Source organism: Mixophyes fleayi, chromosome 4 (genome assembly GCF_038048845.1).
Source record: "Mixophyes fleayi isolate aMixFle1 chromosome 4, aMixFle1.hap1, whole genome shotgun sequence".
NCBI classification, from domain to species: Eukaryota; Metazoa; Chordata; class Amphibia; order Anura; family Limnodynastidae; genus Mixophyes; species Mixophyes fleayi.
The window spans coordinates 340,377,618-340,399,796 of NC_134405.1; the positions used below are offsets into that span (position 1 = coordinate 340,377,618).

General features: G+C 43.7%; 1 protein-coding gene across 2 annotated transcripts in view; it reads right to left on the reverse strand.

Annotated features, from left to right (window-relative positions):
- LRP6 (LDL receptor related protein 6) overlaps positions 1 to 18,267 on the reverse strand; it is a 45,611-nt gene extending 27,344 nt beyond the window's left edge. Inside the window, exons 1-4 of one of the 2 annotated variants that reach the window (XM_075210666.1) lie at positions 18,119 to 18,267; positions 11,289 to 11,682; positions 5,494 to 5,691; positions 173 to 369 (exon numbers count right to left, since the gene is read on the reverse strand). In XM_075210666.1, the coding sequence (XP_075066767.1) occupies positions 173 to 369; positions 5,494 to 5,691; positions 11,289 to 11,682; positions 18,119 to 18,173 (844 nt within the window). In that variant the 5' untranslated portion in view covers positions 18,174 to 18,267. The remainder of the gene's footprint in view (positions 1 to 172; positions 370 to 5,493; positions 5,692 to 11,288; positions 11,683 to 18,118) is intronic. The other variant, XM_075210667.1, reaches the window with a different exon arrangement.
- Positions 18,268 to 22,179: the final 3,912 nt, after the last annotated feature.

A 22,179-nucleotide genomic window follows, 5' to 3' on the forward strand; every position in this document is an offset into this window, starting at 1 on the left:
GTATCCAACACAGATTGTATTCAGGTGATCGCTTAGAACTGAAGGTTTGCAGATCACTAGACCGACGGTTGTTTTGGACGTACGGAACTATTTACAGCACTCATTCACAACAGTTTTCCAATACCGTAACATTGGTAAACTGCGGAGGCCACCCCCTGAAACTGGCACTCACCGTTGGGCTGCCTCTGCTGGCTGAAAACATGGATGTCCATGGGGGAAAAGAGGTTGGTGTCCACTTCTCGTCGGTCCTCCCCGGTGAACTTGTTACAGGACAGGATGGAGAGCGTGGTCCAGTCTGTCCAGTATATGGTGTCTCCATACAGGGTGAGGGCAAAGGGATGAGGCAAAGACCCTTTCACCACAGTTTGTCTGGGAAGGAAGAATTAAACGGTAAGATCACAGAGATAATGCTACAAGATACGTCACTGTGCGTCCTGTGTAACTACCCCCCTACACAGTCTAGCGGTCACATGGTTCCCCCGTGTGAGAGACTGGACCACAGAAAGAGGGATCATGGATAACTGCATTCAGCCACAAAGGTCACAGATCTGCTCCTATGGCTTCTTCTTATACAGTATAAATATAGGTGATGTCATACAGTGGATTCTTAGGGTTTGTATATTTTGCTCTGTTTTTATACAAAGTAAAAAGAACTAAACGTATTAAAAAGGTCACTAAGTTTAAAACAAAAACATTCACAGATATATATGTAAAAGTTCACGTATCTTTCCAGCACTGGAGATATTTCACATTTTATTCATGGGCGTGCCAGCTGTGTGCAAGCTATTGTTCTTTGTTATCAGGCATTCCAAGCAGGAGAGAAGCTGACTGTAGTGTGTCAATGGAACTACGGACAGGAAGTCTGATGTGTACAGGAATATATCTCCCCTATGCAGACAACTTTATATTAAACATCTCCAGCTCGTATAGTCCCCTGAAACTTTTACATATATAGACGTGTGGATGTTATTAGTAGATCTTAGATACAACTTCCAGGTTGTATCTAAGATACAACCAGGTTTAGTGGCCCTTCCAGCCTGGGGGTAGCACAGGTACAAGTATAACAAAAGAAAATCATGAAATAAAGTAACACACATAAGATGAAGTGGACAAGAGGCCAGAAGAGCAGCATTATACAGTGAATAGCAATATAAACAAAGCACAGTGTAATCTCTCCGGTACAAGGCAGATAAATACACATAAGAATATATGTACTGATAGCATCAGGTGTGTGTAAAATAAAAGGGATAGTAAGAAATGTTTCTCTCCTATGGGAATGTGGCAGGGACCATCTTATTATATCACTAGAAAACACAAAGTCAGGCTTTTTGTGCAGTGACTGAAATCTGTATTGTGGAGGGGGAACAGAAGAAGCATTTCTGGAACAAACAGTAAGTAGGACATGCAGGGTTTTGTGTACATATAATTGATTAATAAAGTGTTAATGCACTGCAGTGACTACACTTTATAGCCGTGGAAGATAATGGATGATGCTGTATAGACGACATACAATTTACCGGTCGCTAGTCCTAGCAGATATATACAATGAGTTGTGAGTGAGAGACAATTGGCACAACGTGAGACCTATCACTGCAGCTGTTATACTGTGGGCAATATCAAAGCATGGGGGATGTTTAGAGGCAATCCGCCTGCTTTCCTTATGGGTGGAACAATAAAGTAATGTAACTATCGTCAGTGAAAAGAATCCCTGGGGTGCTGATGAGGAGTCATTAACAAGCCCATATAAACCTTCCTGACAGAGGGACTCACAAGAAGCTAAAGCTTTATTCTACACCAAAACAATTCAGCACCTTCAGAATTCCATTTAACAAATTGTATTAAAAAAGTATTTAAATACAAGAAAAGGTGTAAATTATACGGCTTTTACCCTCCAAACATTGAGCTTTATTTTGCTCTGACAATAAAAGATTTGCATCTTAACTCAACGCAAATACCTCTCCATCTATCACACTGTATTCATTGATACTTGAGAACGTATATCAGGTGGGAGGTACTATTGTACTCAGAAAGGTAACAAAAAGGTATTTTTCAGAAAAACATCTAAACATTGTAGAAATAAGGACACAAAAACCCCTTAGCAATTTGCTGTATGCATTTAATTTTCATAAGCCCCACAATAAGTAAATCCCACCAAGCGTTTCCATGCAGACTGTGTGCAATCAGGGCTCACTCCACAACAAACACGAGCCAGCGTTTCCATGCACTCAGTCACAAGGATCTCTTTATGCAATCAGCCTGTGAACGCAGTGAAACAAAAGGAGACTTTATGGAAAAATCATAGAAAGTCGTCCTGCTGTCCGCTGCCATTTCCTGCCTGGAGCTCGGGAGATTATCACAAGTGTAATCAGACACAGGGAGCAATGAAAAACAGATCCCCAGAGGTGAGCAGCCGGCTAAAGTAAACAGGTTTGCCCTGAGCCAGAGAGTCCCCACAGCTGGAAACGTTTGGTACTTACAAATAAAACAAATTTGGGTTCACCAACCCCTGGGAAGAACAAGGAGGAGAAGGAGCATGAAGACTAAACAGACTGGAGGAACAGACCCCTATAAACTACTCCGATGCTGGTGACCCCGATGCCGTTTCAAACCACTTCTCCATAATATAGCAGCAAAATAAATTAATTATATATACATATATATATATACATATATACACACACACATATATATATATATATATATATATATATATATATATACACACACACATATATATATATATATATATATATATATATATATATATATATATATATATATATATATATATATATATATACACACACACACACATATACATATATTTTATATATCTAAAGGCTTGTACATAGCCGACAGAGGGTCAAGACAGTTACTAAGGCCAAGGAGCTTACAAATATAAAAAAAAACCACAACATTCATACACTAAGCTGTAAATAAGAAAATAGAAATGCAGGAACCAGTCCACGTATAGAAGATATAAAAGGACAGTTCACCCACTGACAGGACTCCATAATGAACAGCAGTGTAGTAACCGGCTCTATTAGAAGAAATGGAATTTCTGGTAAGTAATTTAAACAAGGACATGAACGCAATATATAGATCACATATATGAAAACATTTTCACCCAGGACAGAAAGCGGCAGGGAATAGATTTGCTTCCTGTTAGGTTTTGGACGACTCTCTTGGTTTTGATTTCTTAATGGGCGAATTAATTTTTATCCTTGAATGAGATTTCAAGAAAACCGGCCACACTTTATATGTTACAACAGGCGCGGTCTCCGCGGCGGAGATCCCAGGATGGATCCTGTAGCAGAGGATCGATGGCATTCTACAAATAATCCTTACTGACCCTCACATACCACTGGGCATCCGGACAATGCTGCCAGCCGTCCGAAATCATATACTGTACCATCTCCAGTGAATAGAACAAGTATGACTGAGATAAAAGGTGATAAGTAGACTTGACAGGTGCAGACTCTCGTTTGGATGGAAGATACCACTGTGTAACAATTATCCTTGGATGAAACGTATTAAGGAAGCAGCCAATAGATAACTAGATACTACAGACATGCCTATATAGTGACGCTGGTTTCTGCTGAACGGATTGGCTGCATTCAGTCCACAACTTGGCCGCTTCCATTTTGACAACAACTGGGATATCGAGGATTCCTCCACCGTCTCCCAGGATAATGAGACTATTATTATCATTGTACAATAAGAACACTATTTACAATACATATTTTACAAGCAGTACCTACTTTTTATATAGACTTACATTATATATTCATTTAAATTTAAAACGGCTGTATCTACACTGCAAAGGTAAATGCTAAAGGGCAGAAACTCTGCTATTCAACCTCCCAGAGTCAATCCCTGCAAAACAGTTCAATAAAAGTTGTACTAAAAAAATCTTAATAAAATGTATTTAAAAAAAATAAATAAAATAACATTCTGCCAGAAAGGGAGAAAGAAAAGCTGCCGGCTGGAATAGGATCTGGTAGCCGCTGGGTTAAGAAAAAGTAAATCAGGAGATGATTGGTATCAGTATAATATCCTGCAGCTGTGTAAACACAGCAGCAGTTACACAGGATTACTGGTGCTGAATTTGTCACCCAATTTTCTTCCCAACTCCAAAGTTTACAGCAAAACCCTGTCAAGGCCCCTGTCCATCAGACAGGATACGCTGGATAGAGGACAGCGCAGAACAAACATGAGCAAGTCTACGGATCAGACAGAGATGTCCATGCGGTACTGGGGTTTTATGGTTACAGGAATCTTATTATTTAGCCCTGGAGCAGTATAATAGCTCCCACAAACGTCTATTATAAGAGTCCTACAGCGCCTTGTTCGCGCTGCCCACCCTGCGATAAGAAGCAACAGACGTACGGCTTTGTGATCAACTCTTGCAGTTGTACAGTTAGTTTGGGGGAGAATTATGGATCAAAATTCCACAATAAATCTTGCAATAAAAGGAGGTATGAATCTGTAAGGCTGACAATACTACCGGATGTTGTGTGTTCAGTTCAAAAGATAAATCACATCAAAGCGATCGTGTCCTCTCCCATGGAGCAGGTTGTGAATGAGGATGAATTGAGGATAATGTGTCACAAGATAAAGCTCTATACAGCACTGAGCAATCTGTATTACTGCTTATTAACTGGAAACACAGATGGACAAGTCTCACCAGGTCTCTAATGTTATATTTTTTTGCTTTTGTGCATAGTGCATTGAAAAATACAAATGAGGTTCCCTCGGTAGAGAGCATCTTACCCAGTGTGTTAAGCTCTTTCCCAGGAACGCCTCAGCCACTCACTGCTGCAGGAAGCAGGCTTGGTGCAGGCGGATCGCACGGTTCGGAAGCAGTCAGACTACAATGCCTCTTGTACATGTTAAAGTGTTACTACAACGCTGGCTCAGAGTAAATTAAACTTTAACATTACAATATTATAACCTGTCCTTCTTTGGCTGTCTAAACCTAACACTTTAATTCCACTCCAACCCTTCACACTATGGGGTAGATTCCAAAGAACAACGTTGTCCGCATATTATTACCGTTACAACGGTAATTGGCTCAGAGCTGAGAGCAAAAATCTGTGGAGAAATGACCATAGTAACAGTAATAATGCACGGACCACGTTGCTCTAATGAACAATGCAACTAATTGAATCTACCCCTATAAATATAACTAAGGGGGGGGGGATTCAATTGGCCTTCGTTACTGTAAAAAGTAACGCGGCCTGCACACTATTATTACCAGTATTACGGTAATAGTACGCATAATTACCATTAATACGGTAATTTCAACGCCAGCTGTTTGATTGCAGCTCCCTGAGCCACAGGAAGAAATCTGTGTGAAAAGTACCGTATTAACGGTATTAGGTTCTCTGCTCTATGATTTGTAAGCTTAAAAAAACACACCAAAAACAAACATTTAAAAATGCAAATTAGGGGTTAGACTGGATACAAATAAAATGAAATATTGCCGCTTACCTGAATGACCCATCCAAGTTGGACTTGTGGATGAAACTTAGCTTTGCGTCTGCCCAGTAAAGTTTCTGCTCTTCGTAGTCCAAAGTCAGCCCGTTTGGCCAATAAATGTCAGAGTCTATAATAACAGATCGCAGTGACCCGTCCATCCCAGCACGCTCAATCTTTGGCACCTCGCCCCAGTCCGTCCAGTACATGTACCTGAAACAAGGAGAAGCCATCATCATCTATTTATATAGCGCCACTAATTCCGCAGCGCTCTACAGAGACCTCATCATGTGAATTGTGCCACAATATATCAGATTACCAGTCTAGTGTTGGTTACTAAAAGCACTATATAAATGTATAGCAAACGCCTGTATTCAGCTAAAGAGCAGACATTTATACTACATCATGAGATCAGAGCTGGACACCTTTGTTACAAGTGTTTACAGGACAAGCCCTGTGTTACCCTGGTCTGTGCTCCCGGCACAGAAGGGGTTAACAGCACACCTACCCATCACCCAAGCTGTTCACTTAAGAACGGCGCACGTCTCAAGTCTGAGGATTACGTCCCAGGTAAACGCCAGAGACAATTAACCTTTGTAGTTGACAAAGTTCAGCTTTTGGAAGACAAGTTTAAACACACAATCAAGCCACCTCCAATTAGTAAGTCGTTAAATGAAATCATACAGCTTGTACTGTAAACCGCAAAATTTGTTCTCCTCTGAAGCAAAGCACAACAAAAAAAAGTTCCCCCTCCCCACCCCCATCAATCCCAGATTAATGGGGCCATACAGCTGCAGTTTAAACGTCCAGTGATGATCACATCGGAGGACGGTGATACGTACAACAGACAAACAGAGCAGATGACGGCATTTCTTCAAAGGTCGCTGGATATTTAGTGGACAAACTTGCAGGACACTCACACATTGACAATGTACTGTAATCTAATCTATAAAATACAGAAACCGGGGAGACCCAAGCACTACCTGTACCAATCTACCTGCCAGAACCCATCAATATTCAACGCCTGCCAGGGATCTACTGACACTATTGCTAGCACTCACTTCTGTGATGCATATTCCATGGGCTCCAGACCCTTTGTTTTCATGTCTGCATTTATTCTGTCTACATAGTATGTCCCTGTTTTATGCATGTCCTGTTTTTCCCACTGTCGGCACTGTGGTGCCTTATAAATATATGATAATATCATCCGTTTATTGGGACATTAGGGATCAGAGAAAACAATAATACATTTAAAAACCATGATTGAATATTAATAAAACTAAAATAAACACGCCTTGGAAGCCCCATGCCCACCCATAACATGCATTTTACTAGCATTTTAGCACATTGGTTAGCATCGCTACTTCACAGTGCTAGGGTCACGGTTTCAATTCCAACCTATTGTTTTTAAAGACACCATACCCAGCCACGTTTCACTAGGGCTCAGGTTTGTTGCGTTTACATTGCATTTTGCAACAAATTCTTGTTTCCTTCCAAGTTAAATTCTTACATTCGCTCCCATTTGTAAATAAGAGCAGGGGCCCCCGTCGTTAGAGACACTATCACAGAGTGCATCCACACAATTCACAGCCGGTCTTATTTGTTTCCGACAATGAATGGTGGAACGCAGGAGCCACAGATGTTTGCCAGTCGTGCCTGGAAACAGCAGGTGTGACTCTGAGATCCAGCAGCCAGTGATGTTGTGGATGGAGAGGATGGAAGGAGCTGAAGAATGTGAGATCTCAGCCACATCAGCGCTCAGCTGTCTACATCAGCACACGCTCTCTCTCTCTCTCTCTCATGCTTTGTGTTTTGCAACACAACTTCAAAAGCATTCCACCATGGGACTAACCCATCCCCGGCACCTCCCACTGCAGAGCCATCCGCTTCACATCAACCTGTAAATACAACCAGCCCCACCAATGGCTTTTGTTACAGTTGTGTACAGTTCTCCTTTATGCAGAGCACAGGCTCAATATTCTAAGAGTCCTGAAGAAATCCAGCTCACAGGGATGTATAAACTATACAGCTAATAAACAACAGGAGTCAAAAGCACAATATATAGGATTTATTTCTCAGAAGCAGAAAGAATCTAGAAGAAAAAAAAGTTTACATACTACATGCAAAGAGGAGCAACGTGAGGGAACAAACTATACAACGAAGCTGGGGTTCAGGTGTAAAACGGACCAGAAGTCATAGGCCCCGGGAATGAGCAGCAGCGTATTCACCAGTCCCAGTACAGCCTGCGATTAGCCACAGTCTGGGAACATTTGCTCTCTGCTCTACACAGTCTGGAAACCTGACTAAGTAACACTAATATGTAGAAGTCATTGCTGTCTAGGAAACTGCTGGACAGATACCAGTAGCCATGGCCATCATAATGCACATTGTGGCACCTTCTGTGCTCTTTCCAGCCACCCGGCCTCTGCCTCACAGCAGAGGAAGGTCCATAAGCTGCCCCAGGACATCCTCCAATGTGGGGCCTAAGAGCTCAGAAACCCCGCTCAGTGCTGTGACTACCAGAGATCCTGGTGATGTCCTGACCACAGATTTACTGTATGACAAGGAGCCCTGGCTGCTGCAATACCATCATGTTATTAGTGTTATAATGATGTGTGACCTCTAATGGCCTGGAACCCGTTCTGGGGAGATGTATTATCGCTGAAGTGGGAGGAGCTACAGACTCCGATCCTTTAAGCCGTATAATGCTATATGTTACCTGCAAGTGTGTATTACACACTCATTACACACCCCAAGAAGTGGCTTCATCATTCATTACAAAATCACTGGTTCCTAAATAATGGCTAAAATATGTCCCGGGCCGGACCTAAAGGTTGGGAACTGGTTCTAACCATTCCCATACAATGTGCTGGAAGGAATGAGGATAATCATGTAGAGCCCTCTCTGACTCAACTCACAGGGGTTTCAATAAATAATCCCCCATTGAACATACGACCATGGGCAATATCGATCCTTTCCCCCCTTAATTTAGGGGGTCATTAGAGAGGACGACACCAGTCGTTGTTACGTACATACAGCGCCAACACACTCTACAATCAATCCCCACCACAGTGGCGCGTAGAGTCCTATTTCCCTGCCACAGACACACAAACATCAGGACCTGTTATTTAGAAGCCGTTTAACCTGCCAGCATTTTTGGACCATCTGAGAACACAAGAGCACCGAGAGATAACTCATTACAAGTACATGGAGAGCAAACAAACTCCCCTCAAATAGCACCATGAACTGCAGCGAGACACTAATTACTGAACCACAGATCCACCAATTCTTTAGTGCCAATACCTAGCGTCAAATGCTTGTAAAGGGACTCAGTTACTCAGATATAAACACCGGGGGATGCAGACCTTTGATAGTCACCGCTATCCAGCTCTGTTTAGCCACCACCAGCAGAAATACAGTAAACCCTGTTTGCAAACAATGAACAGCTGAATCCATAAAACTCAGGTAGAATTGATGAACCGTGTCGATAACATTGAATTCTACAACACAGGAGCCTGAGGATTAAACCTAAAAAGTGTCAATACCTTCACAACATTTAATCTTGTCTGCCAACAGTGTAACAGCGTTGATTCAAAATTACATTGAAAATGTGTTATGTTTTTTCTTCTGGAGTGTTAAAGCCAAATAATTTCTATTTACTATTAATATTGCCCTGTATTTACACAGCACACACATAGGAGTAGAGCTGTGCCATAAAGTTTCACTGTCTTCTGTTATTCCCAACGCACGTTTCATCACTGTTGTAGGATTTAATACAGTCTGGAAGTGTATTTATTAAGAGCTCTCCAGTGAAAGGAGAACTAGGCCTTTAAAATCACAAGGCATCAGAAATACACATATTTATAGCATTGATTTGCAAACTCATACCAGGTGCCAGCTTTGTTAGTTTGCCTTAATTAAAACATGCCCCTTTATCAACCACATTTTAGACTCGCTTCACAGCTCGGAGGCTTCCCATGGTCTGTGGTGAGGATTCTCATTGACGTGCATGCTGGGGACAACACAAGCACTGGGGGGGGGAAGGGGAAAGAGCCATTCAATAAGACCACATGCAAGCAGCTGGATGGCTGTGAGCTAAGTCATCTCTCCTCTCCTTTTTTCCAACATGGGCTTTTAATCAGAGGACTTCTGTAATTAGACAGCCGCGGGTCTCCCATACGCCTCTCCCCAAGCCGCCCTGAGCTCAGGCAGAGAGGAACACACTGGTAGTCGCTGCTCATACCTACAACATAACCCTACTTCCACAGTTCATTAGCTGCCTGCTGTGCTCAGCCAGGGACCAGATACAGGAACTTCCTCCTCCACAGCCTGGTGCTGAGAGATGGAAGACAGCAATGCTGTGCTCTGCTTTATGGCACAGAAGATATGGGTGTATTTTGATAACCTGCTCAGGGTCACTGGACGTGATGAATCAGTAAAGACATTACAACCGACAATAAAAATCTGAGAGAATACAATGTTACAGAAATGTAACAATAGATTATGATTTACACCAAAACGTAACGCTGGTTACCAAAACAATGGAGCGTCTAACCGTACAAAGCCTGGAATACTCTGCACAGATTTAGTTCGCATGAACTTTATTTTGGCTTCTAAACATTAGAAATCAAGTTAAAAAACAGACAAACAAACAACATTTTACAGACATTGGAGCATTTATTTTTCTATCAGCCATTTCATACTGAGAAAGAGGCTGAAGAAAGTGCAGATAATAAAGTATATTACATTTATCTGAATTGGTCCATTACATCCCAGACCCTTATTTAAGCACATTTAGTCCAGCACTGAATATAGACAAACTACTGTTCACGCGCCAGAAGATTGGACCTGCATTCACATCAGATGTCAGGTTTATAACAAACACCAGGGTCCAATGGGGGAGAAAACTAATTATATATATATATATATATATATATATATATATATATATATATATATATATATTTCCTTTGAATATATAGCAGTTTAACAGTTAATTTTGCACACACACAGAACACAACAAAATACTGAAAAGCAGAACTGATAATTGGATATATGAAGAAGCAGAAGACACATTATCTTCCCAGGAGGCCGTGGGGTAAAAAAAATAAAAACCCCAATTAATTAGTCAGCATCTGATGAGGCTTGGAGCTCTGGCAACGCTCGGCATCTGATTGCATGCTGCTGTGTACACATGGCCGCGCATCAAAGAAAACAATCCGTTTCAGCGAGTAAATAGAAAGCAGACCTCTATCTAACGCCAGGCATCTCCGTCACCAGGTCTGACACCAAAACAAACTCTACATTAGGGATATTCAGCTTTTATAGGGTCAATTTGTAAAAGTAAGTACTATGGCACTTGGCCAACGGTCCAATTACAGATATATTATCAGTTTTACACACAGGGATTTTCAAAGTCAGCCAATGCCAGACTTCCAGAAGAAATAGAACAATCAAATTTATAAATGACTATTTATAAAGAGATCTAATGCATAACCTTTCCGTTTACATTATGTGAGGAGCTTCTCTACCTGAAAAGACTTAATGGGGATGGAAAACACTTTTCACTAACACCCACACACAAACTGGCAGCGTAAATTCAACTTTGAAAATCAGGCATTACACGCCGTGTTAAAGGGGCAAGACAGAGACGCATCTAAATTTGTAAACGTTAATCAACACTAAATTAACAGGTAATTGCTTATGGTGGTTTTAATTAAACAGTGGGGTGGAGCAGCAAATCTAAACCAAACCTGCACAACTTTATAACCCACTAGATTGCTCTACGGAGACCCGTTAGTCACACTCACCCTCTCGTGGGATCCAGGGCGATTGCCCGGGGCTGGTCCAGTTCTTGCCAGAATAATACTTTCCGCAAAGTGCCATCAAGATTAGAAACCTCTATTCGATTCGTTTCAGAGTCTGTCCAATACAATTTCTCCCCTAACCAATCACAGGCCAGTCCATCTGGCGACACTAAACCCGCAATGATAACATCCTGCGAGCTTCCGTTCTTGTTAAAATCAATCCTTTTTATAGCTTCCTCGCTCACGTCGCTCCAATAAATGAAGCCTCGGAAAAACACAAAGTCCACGGCGGCGGCATCCTCCAGGTCAGTGACGATGACGGTAGAGTTCCCCTTCGTCCCACCGGCATCCACCAGTCGCAGGTCGCGCCGATTGGCGTACAGCAGTAATGGAGATGCTAAAGGAAAGATCACAAGAGAAGTTAGTCCCTCAAATGGGAAAAATGCTCTACAGCTACCAATAAAGGAGAAATGCAGAACAGGAACCATCGCTCCTAACCCGCTCTACCATGTAAAGCTAATATTTAAAATGAATGGATAGGAAAATAAATGCATTACTGAGCTGGATAATATATACAAAATAACTGGAGTGTTTACACACAATTAAATATGTCCGCCATGATCTCTTCCACTCCTCTGCAGAAAGCTGCCATGTTTGAGGAAGGGGCTTCTCTAACTGAGCAGACACAGAGTGACTGACAACTATGTGGATTGGCTGATTCAACATGGGGGCGAGGTAACGGAAATGACAGAATACTCAGTTTTTTGACCTGTACGAAACACTGTCTATAGATGTGGAAAGAGCTTCAGTTGTCCAACAGAGTAGGGAGGTAATATTTTACTTTTTAACATAGCTGCAGTAGAATGCCAGGGTAACATTGAGCAAACCATTTTACCTACAAAACTTGTTGCTGTTTAGTGGTTCTTTACAGCCTACACCGTACAGTTGCTTTTACGTTGCAACAATTTCAAACCCTTCCCGCTAATGGCTGCCTGCATTGTAAGTCAGTTTTAAATTTAAATTTTCTTCCACAAACATTGAAGCTGCATTTTTCATGATCATTATTAGACTCCTAGGGCTAGATTTACTAAGCTGCGGGTTTGAAAAAGTGGGGATGTTGCCTATAGCAACCAATCAGATTCTAGCTATCATTTATTTAGTACCTTCTACAAAATGATAGCTAGAATCTGATTGGTTGCTATAGGCAACATCCCCACTTATTCAAACCCGCAGCTTAGTAAATCTAGCCCCTAGACTACATGTACCTAATGTGGCACTTTGTGCTGTGTCCTAAATATCCTTTAGCTGGTATTTTGTTGATGTCAGCAGGAGAGGAGTTTCTCTCCTTCTAGAAATGCTGTCACAGCGCTACATACACTGCAGTTTGTGGAACAAGAACCAGGGTCCTTGACAATTAACAGAACAAGCACAGGATTGATAAGCAGCCGTCCTAACATCACATCTGATCCCCATTATTGTGCAAGACACTTTCTCAACTGAATGTCAAACACCTTAAACAAACATCAGTTTCAAGGCGGGGGGGGGATATATATATATATATTACACACACACACACACACACACACATATATTATAAGGACTACTGGAGAGGGTTTTACACAGAGAATAACAGCCGCGTTTCGGGTGAAGGGTGCCACTGTAAGTGTCTATAAAGACTTCCAGGTGTAGGAGGCCTCAGCTGAGCTGCAGCTGCAGTCCACACACCATATGGAACAGACACCAGAAGAATCTCTTTAAAGAGCCACGAACGGCTGGCATGCATCTCCCCTTACTGTCTGTCCCAGAGTGACCCTATGGAGACCAGATTGTAAAGTACTCTTCCAGCATTGGATTCATTACCCAAGATGTGGGGAGATGGGAGTTTAGCTCTTATTGAGGGCTACGGCCTAGCTGCCTTCAATTCAATTTTAGTTTTTAACCCTAGTTCCACTAAAACATGTCAGCGTATCTTTAGGAAAGACAAGAAAAAAAAGAACGGTACTGGATAACCATAATGTACGTGGAATACCCCGCTATGACTTACGTACACTTTGTTTTTAAGAGACATGGGAAGCCAAAAATTAAAATACATGTAAAAGGTTTCATGCAGGCAGAAAACATCATCACAGGTAACTTCTTAAGACAAGGTGCCCCATCATCATCATCACCATTTATATAGCGCCACTGATTCCGCAGCGCTGTACAGAGAACGCATTCACATCGGTCCCTGCCCCATTGGAGCTTAAAGTCTAAATTCCCTAACATATACACACACACAGACAGAGAGAGAGGGAGACTAGGGTCAATTTTGATAGCAGCCAATTACCCTACCTGTATGTTTTTGGAGTGTGGGAGGAAACCGGAGCACCCGGAGGAAACCCACGCAAACACAGGGAGAGCATACAAACTCCACACAGATAAGGCCATGGTCGGGAATTGAACTCATGACCCCAGCGCTGTGAGGCAGAAGTGCTAACCACTGAGCCACCGTGCTGCCCCACTGGTGTTGAATTAGTGGAGGGGGGGGAAATCTCATGGCAAACACTATGTTGTTAAGAGTCATTTTTATCAGCGGTAAAACCAGAACACTACTGCAACACTAGTAACAGCGGCAGAGGGTATGGGAACGCTACAGTCACCCCCATCTACATGCGTTTTACAAGCTTTAAAAAAAAAAACACAGAAAGCATCTTTTTAACACCAATGAGCACGAGACCTAAGTCTCCCACAGATTCACATGGACAAATAACCCCCCAAAACTAAATTTTGATTCACAGATATACCATCTAGAAATTAATCATTGCTGGTATATCAGTAAATATACTTAACCAACTGTCTTAGCTGGACACAATATGGAGCAGGGGAAAAAAAATGCAGACTGAAAAAAAATTTTTTTGTACTATGTTAGTTTGCAAGCTAACCCCACCAGCTTTTGGAAATCATTCTCAATCCTCTTGCCCAGGAAAATAACCATTGCACTGATTGTTAGCCAGAGAGTGTTAATCAAAGTTGGATTTATTTCACTCTCACAGAGTGATGGAAAAAAATAGAATTATTCCTAATAAATTCCGACTTTAACAAACTACAAACTGTTTCCTATCTGGAAGATTAATCAGATTCACTAATGTGCAAATCTTTGTTTAAAAAAAAAAAAACTTCTGGTAGAAGCATTTACAATTAAAACAGACATCTGAGAAGTGTTTTTCATTCCCACATCCTACAGGAATGCAGGAGCCTTTTGTCAATGAGTTAACCTGTTCATTGCTGGAAAGTTAGACAAAGAAAGGGGAACCAACACTACAGTTTGAACTAAACTATGATCTTAAGGAGTTATCAGAAATCTGCTTAAAACTCTTTTGGCTTTAAAGTTTCCAGACTGAAATAACAAGACTTAGCCCAAACTGACTAATATTAACAATACAAAAGCAAAAAAAAATAACACAGAACACCTTTAACCCAACGTTCAAGTGCCTAAATAATCAAAAAGTAACTTTCACTCAGACATTTCTTTCCTCACAAACATTTATGGAGTGCAGCAATCTAAATATATTACAGCTTTTGCACAATATAAACACAAAACATCTGTAAAAGCGTAAAAGAGATTTGCAGCCAGAATACTTCTCACCCCATCATTAGTGTGACCTCTTTGTCAAATACATGCAAAATCTAAGAAAAGCACAAAACAAATCAATGTATTTTCAATGGAAAAGATCTGTGTAACAAAACATAAAATTACTGAGGTCTTTATGTAAAAGCTATTAGCATGCAAATTGATTTTGTGGGGAGGGGGCTTACTCAGAGTCCAGCAATGCATGATAGGAGGCAGCCAAAATAAATAAACAATCATGGTCCCATGCAGTTCCCTTGGGGCCATGATTACTTAACATACTCCCCCCAAAAACAAATACTCAACAGGAGACACAGCGATCAGACTGACTAACTGGCAACTTTTGCAAACTCCAAAATAAATATATAAAAATAAAGAGGAAAACAAAGCAATTAAACAACATCCCTCTCTCTCCACTCCCAAAAAAAGATTTCTCTCTTCAAAACCATACTAAGAATGATTGCAAGAACCCACTACTTAAAATATATGTTACATTGACTCTGAACACATGCACTAAAGTCACTTACTCCAGGACCAACGCCCCGAAAATTATACCAAAAAAATTAAATAAAAATTAGATTAAAGTGAAGACCCCATTCACAAAAGTAGACTATAAACAATAAGTGGGTGTAAATGTATAAGCATGTTTACTGACACTAAATAACTTCTAGTGGATGCCTGATTATACCCTCCAGCCCACACAGGATCCATCCTCAACCAAACAAAACATCACCAGATGATCCCCACTACCACTAGTGTCCCCTAATTCCTTGTAACCCAAACTCCTACCCTATTCCCAGGCACCTCACCTTTTCCCCTCAGCCCCTTATACTGTCCAATCTCCTGACCTCTATGCCCCACATTACTACCCCTCTCCCCATCCTGTTACCCAAACACCTCCCTTCTGTGCCACATATTCTCAACAACTCCCCCTGCCACTGATATCCCCAATAAATGTTTCCCTGTTAAATCACACCAACTATAACCTGATAAATTCTCAAACATTCTCCCCCACCACTACTATCCCCCAATAAGTCTGCCCTCTGCTAGATTGTCACCCATTTCCTCTGTCACTGGTATACCCCAAACACCTTTCCCATTCCACTCTAACCACTAGTAACCAATAGCTTCACCCCTTCTTACTCAAATCACCCCTCGCTCCTATCACCCCCCCCCACAGATCAATATCCCTTGTGCCCCAGCTCCTATCACCCCCCCCCAGATCATTACCCCTGTGCCCCAGCTCCTATCACCCCCCCCCACAGATCATTACCCCTGTGCCCCAGCTCCTATCACACCCCCACAGATCATTACCCCTGTGCCCCAGCTCCTATCACCCCCCCCCACAGATCATTACCCCTGTGCCCCAGCTCCTATCACCCCCCCCCCACAGATCATTACCCCTGTGCCCCAGCTCCTATCACCCCCCCACAGATCATTACCCCTGTGCCCCAGCTCCTATCACCCCCCCCCCCCCACAGATCATTACCCCTGTGCCCCAGCTCCTATCACCCCCCCCACAGATCATTACCCCTGTGCCCCAGCTCCTATCACCCCCCCACAAATCATTATCCCTGTGCCCCAGCTCCTATCACCCCCCCACAGATCATTACCCCTGTGCCCCAGCTCCTATCACCCCCCCCCACAGATCATTACCGCTGTGCCCCAGCTCCTATCACCCCCCCCCCACAGATCATTACCCCTGTGCCCCAGCTCCTATCACCCCCCCCCCCCCACAGATCATTACCCCTGTGCCCCAGCTCCTATCACCCCCCCACAAATCATTATCCCTGTGCCCCAGCTCCTATCACCCCCCCACAAATCATTATCCCTGTGCCCCAGCTCCTATCACCCCCCCACAAATCATTATCCCTGTGCCCCAGCTCCTATCACCCCCCCACAGATCATTACCCCTGTGCCCCAGCTCCTATCACCCCCCCCACAGATCATTACCCCTGTGCCCCAGCTCCTATCACCCCCCCCCACAGATCATTACCCCTGTGCCCCAGCTCCTATCACCCCCCCCCACAGATCATTACCCCTGTGCCCCAGCTCCTATCACCCCCCCCCACAATCACCCCCCCCCCCCACAGATCATTACCCCTGTGCCCCAGCTCCTATCACCCCCCCACAAATCATTATCCCTGTGCCCCAGCTCCTATCACCCCCCACAAATCATTATCCCTGTGCCCCAGCTCCTATCACCCCCCCCCCACAGATCATTACCCCTGTGCCCCAGCTCCTATCACCCCCCCCCCCACAGATCATTACCCCTGTGCCCCAGCTCCTATCACCCCCCCCCCACAGATCATTATCCCTGTGCCCCAGCTCCTATCACCCCCCCCCCCACAGATCATTACCCCTGTGCCCCAGCTCCTATCACCCCCCCACAAATCATTATCCCTGTGCCCCAGCTCCTATCACCCCCCCCCCCCTCACAGATCATTACCCCCTGTGCCCCAGCCCCTATCACCCCCCCCCCACAGATCATTACCCCTGTGCCCCAGCTCCTATCACCCCCCCCCCACAGATCATTACCCCTGTGCCCCAGCTCCTATCACCCCCCCCCCCACAGATCATTACCCCCTGTGCCCCAGCCCCTATCACCCCCCCCCCACAGATCATTATCCCTGTGCCCCAGCTCCTATCACCCCCCCCCCCCCACAGATCATTACCCCTGTGCCCCAGCTCCTATCACCCCCCCACAAATCATTATCCCTGTGCCCCAGCTCCTATCACCCCCCCCCCTCACAGATCATTACCCCCTGTGCCCCAGCCCCTATCACCCCCCCCCCACAGATCATTACCCCTGTGCCCCAGCTCCTATCACCCCCCCCCACAGATCATTACCCCCTGTGCCCCAGCCCCTATCACCCCCCCCCCCACAGATCATTATCCCTGTGCCCCAGCTCCTATCACCCCCCCCCCCCCCACAGATCATTACCCCTGTGCCCCAGCTCCTATCACCCCCCCACAAATCATTATCCCTGTGCCCCAGCTCCTATCACCCCCCCACAAATCATTATCCCTGTGCCCCAGCTCCTATCACCCCCCCCCCCCCTCACAGATCATTACCCCTGTGCCCCAGCCCCTATCACCCCCCCGATACACATCAATCACCTCTTACAGCCCATACTGTACCCCCTCCTCCCTGGGACCCCATGAATACACCTTCTCTCCCGGGTATCCCTATATTACCTCTCACCCCCGGGACCCCCGCACTCACCCCTCAGCAGGCAGCTCAGGCTGCAGACCAGCAGGCTCCTCAGCACGGTCCCCATGTCTGTGTGTTACCGGCAGGGCCCGGACATACCGTCAGTACTGAGCTGTCCCCAGGCCCCGGCTGCCCCGCTCCGGCCCCTCCATGATGTGACCCGGCCGCGGCACTATCCCTCCTCCTCCTCCTCTCCCGCCTGGCTCCCCCTCCTGCTCCACCGGCGGAGTGATCCGGCACCTCCTTCCAGCTCCCGGCCCCTCACACCGAGCCCAGCCGCTGCCGTGCCCGCCGCTCACCGCCCCGGACCCAAAACACCCGGCGAAACGTGCGAGAAACGGGCGCAGAGAGCGAAATTCCAGAGGTACTACTTTCTCTCTTCCCTTCCCCCTCATGGAGCCGGAACTACATTCCTGGGGCCTAACATCTGTGAGGAGAAACCTGAGTCCTCGGGCTGGAGTGAGGGGGCAGCCGGCTCCCCCCCCACCCCTGGGATACTGGATGATAGGGGAAGGGGGTCACAGGGAGTTATCAGGAGATGGATAGAAAACAATTGTACTCTCCCTGTGATACATGAGGAGGATTATACACTAACATCCATTATACACTGTATTTATATCTCCCTAGTGATACTGGAGGAATATATAACTGCATCATCAGCTGTCCTATCCTATCAGGATATTCCAGACACACTGATGCTTTTATATATATATATATATATATATATATATATATATATACACACATACATATACATATGCGTATATATTTATATATATATATATATATATATATATATATATATATATATATATATATGTGTGTGTGTGTATATATATATATATATATATATATATATATATATATATATATATATATATATATTAGCTGCCTTTTGTTGTATAGATCTGTATGGAACAAATCATTAGTTTCAGATGTGTCTGCTACATACATGTATTACAGGATTCATGTTTATTATTAATTGTTCTGGTGCTCTGGCACTATCCCAAATGTTACAGGGTTGAAAGTATTCAAGAGTTTGCCACTATCATTTTTAGTCCCCGCAATGCCCCTTTTTTCAGTTTCAACCAGCTTCATAGTACATTCCCTCTGATCCTGCATATAATATATAATTCTCATTATTTTATTTCTCTGCACCCTAGGCATTAATGTTATTAGTAGATGGGAATTTACAATGCAAAATAATGACATCTGTAGCAGTGGTAGGGAGTGTTGTGAGCCGCTTGTCTACACAGATTGTGATTATTATTATTATTATTATTTATTTATATAGCACCAATATATTCTCCAGTGCAGTGTAACCATTAAGCACATATTGAACTTACCATGATTAACAATACAGTAACATACAATGATAAATAAGGTGTGAGGATCGGTAATGAGACCTAAGGTAGAATTGTTGTGTTTTGTACAGTGGACCAGCCGTGTGTAATCAGAAAGTTAAACATTGTCAAGTGTTGAAATAACACCGTATGAATCACAGATGACACAATTATTTTTTCATGACACACTAATGTCAAAAGTTTGTAAAGTAAAACCAGAATTAGGCTGAATACACAGATTATTGGGCCAATCACACGATAAACAACCGTTTGGCCCGATAATTCATTAGTATAAAACTGCAACAATGAACGATTGTCATTCCAAAGCCCATCGTATCGCTTGATTTGATTTTTAAACCGGACTAAAAAATCTCGTTCCACGATGGAATGATGTCGTTCCCATTCTGCAGTGTGTCTGCACTCAGGATCGGCAGGGTCCATAGATCTCTATGGAGTGTGCAGAGTCAGTATCTTTTCAGCCGATGGTTAGGACAGATGAGAGGAGATCTGGTAAATCGTGTAAAACTTGTATAGTGTGTACGAATGAATCGGCTGCTGATCGGGACTTTTTGTTTTCTGTTGTTGGAAAAATCGTTAAAGATGTCACATCGGGAGAAATTTCCTGTAGTGTGTACCCAGCCTTAGGGATAAATCTAACTATATGTTCTGATATCTCACACTGGCTTGCACAAACTCGCTCGTTTTTATAGTGAAAAATACGTATTTGTGGACCTTTTTTTATGGTGGAATCAGTATTCCCAATGTCCTCTCATTCTGATGATTAATTTAAGACATAAGTTAGACTAAACCAAGCAATATTTTAGGAAAAAAAATAGAAAATTTGAAATGAATGAAGGATTTTATAGGTTGGAACTTGATGTGAGAATTTACTATTTGCACATTGTGCAATTTTTGGAGCATTCGCTAATCTTCCCATCTGGTGTTTCCAGATACCGGGAGTGGCCAAGGACCTTGAAATGAGCCTGGTGGGAGTGCAGGTTATACCTCCCAACTGTCCCGAATTTAGGGGGCTGTTCCGCCTGGTGACATGTTTGTCCTGCTGGTGCTATTGTTGAAGACTAGGCAGCCCTCTGAGACCGTGGTCACGCCCGCCATCGTAGCGCAGCCAAGCCCCCTGTCCGGCGACTAGCATGTTGGGAGATATGATAGGTGCACATACACTCAAAGAAGTATTGTGGGTCAGGACATTTTGCAGTTCGTAAATGAGCCATTGTGTGGATAACTGCGCTGTAGTCAAGTCGCGTTAGCATGTCATCATACATCGCAACATTTAAAAATGACTGCATGTGTAAGGCTTATAAAGTGCTAGGCTGCCCTCAAGCTCCCTCCCTCCTCTAAAAAAACACCCCTAAATTGACACACGGAGAAGAGGTCTCTGGCACAGGTGAGCAGGGATATACCTCCAGACTTGTCACGATTCGGGACAAACGCGCCAACTGGTTGGACACCGGGACATTCCTCTCAACTTGGCAGGTATGTGTCGTAAGAATTGTTTTGTATATGTGTTTGCTTTATGTTTCATATCTGAATTTTGGATGATGCTAATTAGTGTCTGAAAACAGTGCACTTCTCTATTTTACTGATATAAAATAGGTGTTCTGCAATAATATTTACTCTGCACTGAGCATATCTCTTCATCATCATGATCATCAACATTTATTTACATAGCGCCAGCAATTACCGTAGTGCTTTACATTTGGGAACAAACACAGCAATAAAACAATACTGGGTAAAGCTAGGTACACACTACAGGGTTTTCGTCCAATAATCGGCTAAATCAGCCGACATACGACCCGCTCGTTCAAAAGTCGGGTCAGTGTGTGCAGTGACACGATGGTCAAAATTCTGCCCAAATGGACGATTATCGCCTCATTTGGTTGGTCGTTACCGTTAAATATTTTCGTTCCAATTTCGTTTCTGTTGTGTAGTGTGTATAAGTTTCCGACCGATCCACGACAGTGAGTGCGAAATTACAATCATTGCTAACGGGACGGCCGTTCTTCCCCTTTATCGTCTAAAACAAGGCTAGTGTGTATGCAATCCATGGACCGAGCGATCGGACCATCGATCGGGTGTAAAATCGATCGGCATAAAAGTTGGTGGAAAATTCTGTAGTGTGTACCCAGCTTAACACAGACAGAGGTAAGGAGGCCTTGCCCGCAAGCTTACAATCTATCTACTTGTGGTAGACCCCCCAGGTGCATAACCACATAATTCAGATCTAGGCTCCTGTCTACGGCCCAGTGGGCACTGAAGGGCCCGGATTACTCTAAACCATTTTTATATATGTTTTCTTTTTTAACAAACAGTGGAGGAAGGGGCCCAAACCAGAATCTTGCCTAGGGCCCCATGAGGACTTAATGATACTTTGTCCCCGCTCATGCTTCAAGGCTCCTGCTTTCCGGGGAAGAGCGGACCCACCTAGTGCCAGATAATCTTTTATCACCATGGGTGGGCTAACGGGGCTCAACTGAAGTTTCCTGCTGAACTTACCGTGTTACACACTGTCAGGAAATATAACCCAGCTGTACTGGGCTCTCCGCATTGTGTGTCATATCCCTGTGCACTGACAATGAACTACTCTGCTGATGATATATAGTTGTGGCTAGGAAGCACAGAGACCAGTTATCAATGTGTGGCGTAAATGTCGTGTTGTGTATGTGTTGTCTGTCAGCCTCTTCTGCCGAGGAGTAATCCCAGGAGCTTACA